The sequence below is a fragment of the Limulus polyphemus genome, unplaced genomic scaffold, assembly GCF_000517525.1.
Source record: "Limulus polyphemus unplaced genomic scaffold, Limulus_polyphemus-2.1.2 Scaffold2060, whole genome shotgun sequence".
Lineage (NCBI taxonomy): Eukaryota > Metazoa > Arthropoda > Merostomata > Xiphosura > Limulidae > Limulus > Limulus polyphemus.
In genome coordinates this window covers 55305-62830 of record NW_013667670.1, presented here as the reverse complement: position 1 = coordinate 62830, position 7526 = coordinate 55305, and the positions used below count along the sequence as shown (strand labels likewise).

The 7526-nt window shown below is 35.2% G+C and overlaps 1 protein-coding gene across 3 annotated transcripts in view; it reads right to left on the bottom strand.

The window, feature by feature from the left end:
• LOC106465816 (sphingomyelin phosphodiesterase 4-like) overlaps positions 1-7526 on the bottom strand; it is a 23230-nt gene that overhangs the window by 4335 nt on the left and 11369 nt on the right. For all 3 annotated transcript variants that reach the window (XM_022393758.1, XM_022393759.1, XM_022393760.1), the window contains exons 5-6: positions 4409-4448; positions 3576-3757 (exon numbers count right to left, since the gene is read on the bottom strand). In XM_022393758.1, the coding sequence (XP_022249466.1) occupies positions 3576-3757; positions 4409-4448 (222 nt within the window). The remainder of the gene's footprint in view (positions 1-3575; positions 3758-4408; positions 4449-7526) is intronic.

The following is a 7526-nucleotide window of genomic DNA, read 5'->3' as shown; positions in this document are numbered from 1 at the left end:
GATGAATCTAAAGAGGAAGTAAAGAACACGATTATAGTTAACACCGAATCAATCCTTTTTGAGTAATCAGTTGAAGAAGTTGATGAACCTAAAGAGGAAGTAACGAACACGATTATAGTCAACACCGAATTAATCCTTTTTGAGTAATCAGTTGAGTTGATGAACCTAAAGAGGAAGTAACGAACACGATTATAGTCAACACCGAATTAATCCTTTTTGAGTAATCAGTTGAGTTGATGAATCTAAAGAGGAAGTAACGAACATGATTCTAATCAACACCGAATCAATCCTTTTTGAGTAATCAGTTGAAGAAGTTGATGAACCTAAAGAGGAAGTAACAAACATGATTATAGTCCACACCGATCAAGCCTTTTGTAAACTATCAATAACTCGCTTTCAGTTGCAACTTCATTGGTGAGTACATTAGAAAAGTTCCAGAACTAAACGCTTGATGCACAATTATCTTCCAATTCTTTTCCTACTTTACTGAAAGATGGTAAACAAAAGAAAATGTATTAACTTGGAAACCCAATAATAGACAGAACAACAATTATGAAACCCTATAATAGACAGGAAATCTTGTAAACATTCACATTTACAGCCAATAAAGAAAAGTGATACTAAAATGAAAGGTTAGGAAATATCCGTTACATTTTGGTTGAAACTACAATGAAAAACGACTGCTAATAATTTACAGTGATATTTTGAGTGTTATTAATGTTCCTTAAGTTAGAAAGGATGATAAGCTTCAGCCACATGAGCTACACATACTGTCTTACAAGAGGTCCAGTATTGAAATAATGCAAACCTGAGATGGTAACCACAATGGTGAATATGGTTATTTAGCCAACAATATTTTTCAATTTCTTATTACATAAGAATATAATGATACTTCTAACTAAACATCTCTAGCCACTAAAGAAACTTGAATGTTTGAATTTGAATACAATAAAATTAAACTGTTTTGTAAATGCGAGATCTTTGTATTCAAGTGTAACATGACAACATGAATACAAGGAATTAGTCATAATGTATAAAAAATGATTTCAGCATGTGTAATGCAGCAACTTATTACCACAAAAGTGAGCCATGGTGTCACAGGCGATGTGTTTAACACCTATATACCTGGTTCATAGTGAATCCTAAACAATCAACAGCTCAGTGCTACCACTGGTAGGATTTATGGCTGTAAAATATATCACTATCACAGCCTTTTCCAAGGAAGGATACATGTACAGCAGGATTGTTAAACAATGTAGAGTAATAATAATAATAATAAAAAAAAGTAACATTTTGAAAATGGGAGTCTTCAATTCAAACAAGAGTGCTTAAACCAAAAATAGGTTCTAAAACCATATCCTCAGCCATCCCATAGTAGCATAACACTCTCATCCACAAAGTGAAGGCTATAACAAAGAAAGAGAACCTTCTGACCCTATAAACCACTGCAATGAAGCTGGCTGGGCATATTCCTTGGTAGTGCTAACATAGTAAGTAAGGATTTGAAGTTGTCAGAAAATTACAAGCCTAAGCTTACTATCTTCCAGCCCTATCTTCAAATCAGTGGCTGTTTTTGTGAGAAAGGTTTCCAAAAAAAACAACTCACAGCAATCCCATTCAACCACATACTTCTCAAGTCTTCTAGATGCAGATACAATGAATTTTTTTTGCTTTTGATCTGCTTTAAATTAGTCTTGGAAGCTGATGATCAGTAGACTACAAAGTTTATCAAAACATGTGACTGAAGAATGATGTTGTCATCCTTCACTGAAGATTGTTACGATGGAGACTGCAGTGTCACACAACAGTATTATCAAAAACGAAGGAATTAGGACGTGAAACATCATTATTATAAAGTACAATCAACCCTAACTAAGTGTGAGATAGATACACGTCCTTCCATAGCCTTAAATAATACTCGCAGGAAAACATTATCAAAATTATCATGAATGGTTAGCTTTCCAATGAAATTAATAGTTTCCTTAACTCTTTTTGGACAAGAGAAATATAACTGATATTATGTAACTTCTTTCTCACAGTAGGATACTCAATGGAAGTTAACACAAACTTTCTAAATAGTATCCAGTTTCTGCTTAAAAAAATTAATATGATTAAACATTTCTAAAATTTTTTTAGTTTGTGAAATTTACAAACTTTGTTTAGAGACACTGTTTTGAAAAAACCAAAATAACATTAAAAACATTTCTTCTTGTCTTTGAACCCGTTTTATCAGAAATTTCCGTTGTACATATACAGTGTTTTAAACTTGTTGGATATTCATTAACATATCCATTTTGATACTTTACTTCTCCACTTGACCACTTCACCATTATCTTTGTCATGCTAGGTGTTGTGATTTTTAGCAAAAATATTCTTAGTCGAGAAAAAATCTATATCTAATTAATAGTCTTCAAAATTAGTGACGAGGAACCCACTTTGAGACTAATAATGGCTGGAGACGGCTTGAATGGGTAATGAAGAAAAAACTTTAATATAAGTTTAACATAACAGCAAATGTACAATGTTTCAACAAGGTTTTGTACCTGATGATGACAAAACCTTGTCAAAACGTTATGTTAAACTTATATTAAAGTTTTTTTCTTCATTACCCATTCAAGCCGTCTCCAGCCATTATTAATTAATAGTCTATTTTCAGTAAGTTCCCGAAAACAGACGTGTGGCGATTGAATACGATAAACTTAACAATATAACAAAAAAGAAAACAAGTTTGTGTTATCTGGATAGTTTACCTTCTTTACAATAACACTCTCTGAAGCTAACAATAATTACCTGATAGCTTAACACAAGTATATTATTAGGAACAAAAACAAAAAAGAAACTATAAAAATATCCAGATCTATGATATATTTGTAAGTTTTGTAACCTTTGGATTAGAACCTTCTGTCCACAAACCACCTATTGCTGCCAAAACCACTCATCTATTTGATACTGATAAGGAATCTTTTACATCCATTCTTTTTTACTTATCTTCAAAGATAGCCACATGCTGCGACATCATATAAGGATGGTAATGCAGGGCTATAGTAATAAAACCACTAACGGAGAAAGGAAACAACTTGAAAAATAAAACGTGGATCATTAGATTTCCATGGGATTAGAAGAAAAAAAAAATCTATACATCTGTTGTTTACACTCTTTGGGGTTTCTCAGAACTGAAAGTTGAAACTTTTTTTTCCTCATTTCCTTCATGAAATACATTAATTAAATGTTATATAAAGCTAAAATATCAATTATAAATACAGTAAAATATTGTTACATATCTAACTTCAACATTGAGATTTAAGGTGAAAGTACATATCAGTCATAATAGGGTTTTCTTCCAGAATAAAAGAATATAATTATGATGTATCTTCATTTACAGAGTTTCAATTAAAACTGGAATTTAAGATCTCGAGTGCTAATCAAAAATATTATGGTGAGCCTTCGGCTTGCTTTAATATTTGGTTACGTTACTGATGATCCGTTGCAATTCATTTACAAACATGAGACATGAAAATCTGGATACCCGAACTAAGCATTTAAAGTAGATTATGTGGAAAACTCAATAATTTCACCTGTGATGTCTGATATTCACCAAAAAATGGCTTATAATCAAAACCAGGACCCTCCAAATTCATAAGTTGTTGTCTTAGGCTACCACATACAGATGCATTATGCATTAGGGGTGGTGGAGTATTAACTGATGAGAAGGATGGTGAAAGAAGGCACACTGGAGCTTTACAGAAGTTAGACTCCACTGAAAAAAAAACACAAAATTATATGCAAAAGAAATAATATATTTAATTGGAATTTAAAAAAAATTTTAAAAAGAGTTTTAAATATTGTGTATATGTAAAGTATAAATCAACCATGAAATAAATATTACAAATATTATAATGAACATTTTTGATTCTTTAATTATGTTACTTCTGATTATGAACTACAAAACTTTTTTTTTGTTTATTTTCTCAGGTTTTGGAATTGTTTCAATTAAAATTTTATAGTTATTTTACTTGTATGAATAGTTCTTTTTACGCTTTTGTTAAAGTGACAACAAAACCCGTAGCCAAGGTGTAAGGTGTTGCCCATTAATAAATATTTTTGAATGAGTACAACTCAACACCTTAAAATCTTTTTAGGTCGTCAATGTGAAAGATATACATACACCATTATGTAATGGTATCAAAAGAAAAATTATGTCCCACAGTGAGTACTTGGCATGATATATGTATACTGCTAAAAAATGCTATCAAAAGCAACATGAATTTATACAAAGGGGACTCAATTTTGAAATATAAAAGTTTCACAGAGTACTCAGTTTTAATATTATTACTAATTTTTTTATTATCAACCAACCCATCCCAATGATACACGCAGAAAAAACTTTATATAATATTAAACAGCTTACCTTCAGATATCACAGTGCCGAGATTTGGCTTTGAGAAAACCTACATGAATTAAAAAAAAGATTTCCCAAGGCTCTTACATATACAAATAAATAACACAATATTTCTAAAAAACAGAAATCTCTAGACAACTTTACTCCATTTCTATGACTTCCCACTTGAATGTTATTATAAAATCTGACTATACTGAGATTTAATTCAGTTAACATTAGAAGATCTTTAAATTTACTACTATTCCATGTGTGCATAACTGATAACTAATTAACTTCCAATAAGATGAGACTGTACTTGACAAAATTAGAGAATCGTTAAATCCAGTTACTAATTTGTGATTTGATTTGGGAAACAAAACTAAAGTTAACATATTTATTACCTAATCTCACAATAGATACCACAGTTTAGCTATCTCTCTCTCTCAGAGAGTTGCATGCCACTAGCCTCGAGGCAATAGATACCACAGTTTAGCTATCTCTCTCAGAGAGTTGCATGCCACTAGCCTCGAGGCAACTCCCACCTAATCTCACATAGATACCACAGTTTAGCTATCTCTCTCAGAGAGTTGCATGCCACTAGCCTCGAGGCAACTCCCACCTAATCTCATATGATTTTATGTAAATTGTGCCACTGTCATAAGGAGATAAAAGCCCTCCACCAATAAAATGTCAACACACCTCCTGGTACAATAATTCCCCCTATGTATTTTCACTTGCGAAACTTCATTCTTTGACAAAGCAAGTAAGAAAATGTGCACCCAAAGTGGGGAGGATGGGTGAGGAGGTGAGTATCTATCAAAAATATGTTTTCAGGTAGGGAAAATGTTAACTTTTGGGATGGTAAGTCATCTCCGCATAGGGTTTAGCTAAAATCCTACAATGATATGGTGGAGGGATCGGTTCAAAAATTACCTATACGAGTCCCCATCATAAAGCAGCTAAGAAATACCTGATGTGAGGGGCTCAATAGGGGCACACTCATGAGAGACTGCATCTCATGTCATCCAGGGTATACTCTTCACCTGTATAAGAAAGTGGGAAGAGGCAAAGAAGCCAAACTGGTGTAGCAGGGACAGGCTAAATTAGAACATGATCCCTGTCTGAGTATCTGCACATAACTCGTCAAACTGCCAATACATGTACTGTGGTTGGGGAATGTTCAGACCTTACCTTGTGTGCACACCTCAACTCTACCATCAGACTCTACAGAACAGATTCAAGCTGTGGGAGAGGGGCTCACTGTCATGCAACATGGATACTTTTGTATGCCTCAACTCGACTGTCAGGCTCTACAGAACAGATTCAAGCTGTGGGAGAGGGGCTCACTGTCATGCAACATGGATACTTTTGTATGCCTCAACTCGACTGTCAGACTCTACAGAACCAGATTCAAGCTGAGGGAGAGGGGCTCACTGTCATGCAACATGGATACTTTTGTATGCCTCAACTCGACTGTCAGACTCTACGGGGCCAAAACCAGCTGCGGACAGAGGGTATGCTAGTGATACTTCACAGTTTCGTATAGAGTGCCTGCCTCAACTCTACCGTCATGCTCTACAGGACTAACACCAGCTGCAGGAGGAGGGCACTGTACTTATGCAGTATGGACCTATGTAGTGTGTTCACCTTATTCTACTGAGCAGATAGACATGTTATACATATATATATTGATATGGTACACATCTCAATTCAACTGAACAAACTGTATGGGACAAATCTTATTTGCAGAAGGACAGCACTGTATGGTACAGTATCATCCATATTTAATGTGTGTACAACTCAACTGAATAGGCTTAGATTGCAGGAAGATGGTACAACTGACAAGTGTGATGTATCTAATTTATATATTAGGTGACTTGCACTACACTGATAATGTCATCACCACCCCACTTTTCAGCATATTGGTACTCCTTTCTCTAGCCCCATCAGTTGAGTCCAACTGATGAGGGTCCACCACCTCAATGGCTAGGAACTGGTAAGTAACAAGGGTTTACTGTGCTCCACTCAGTGAAGGGAAAAGGTGGAATTTGCAGGGGGGAACCCAGAACATACCATCAGTCCTTTAGTTCAGAAAGGTTTTTTACTGGAAAAAAACCAATTTTTTAAAGCACATGTACGTGAAGAGAACACTCTTCGTGTGACCAAGTGACCAATGTCAGAGAAGCTCCATAAACTCAATGGGAAATATAGGTGAAGGTCTGGTATGGAGTGTGGTAAGGAAACACTGGAGGTGGTGTTGGAATAGTCCAGCCAACAAGACAGTTCCTTGGTAAGAGGAGGAGGGAGATGGATAGTTGAGGACAATTGATCTTGAGAAAGGTTCCATTGGTTAAATTGGGAACACTATCAATACCTCCAAACAAGAAAGGCAAAGGTCATGGAGAAAAGAGGTAGGGAGATGGACTTGAGAGAGGAGGGTATCCTTACCTAAATAGGAACTAGGTGAGTAAGGAAAAGGCAGAAGAAGTGGAATAGGCTAAAGTGGAAAAAAAAGGAGATGAGTTTCTCTGGAAAAGTCATCTGGAGTGCAGTAGGATGTTTCAGACATGAGGTATATAGAGGAGAGGTAGTGAAGGAGAGTAGAGAGAAACATACAGAAATGAAAAAAATTGAACAATGGAAAGAAAAATGGGAGATAAAGAATCTGCTCCCTAAACAGGCAAAAGTGATTCTAAGGACTGGGAATCAAGAAGTGAGAAACTGGAATGGTTGTATGGCAAAACATAAGAATTGGTTAAATGAGGGGGTGAGAGACAAGACTCCAGGTGTGAAGTTGGTCAAGGAACGAATTAGCATATACTAAAATATCAGGAGATGGAGAGGAAATACAAAACAGATTAGAGTGATGGAGTATTGATCGTGAAGAATCATAAGATATGGGAGAAAGAGAAGAACAGTACATACCTGAGAAAAAAAGGAAGTTTGAAAACTGTCTTCAACTGACAAAGTGGTTCCTAGAAGGTTGTCTTCAACAGACAAAGTGATTTCTAGAAGACTTCAACAGACAAAGTGGTTCCTAATAAAAAACCTGGATAAGGAAAATGGCAGTCATATTCATCCTCTTCGATCTCACACCAGGTGAAGAGACAGGTGCTGAAGACCCAGGATGTATGATGAGTCTCATAAC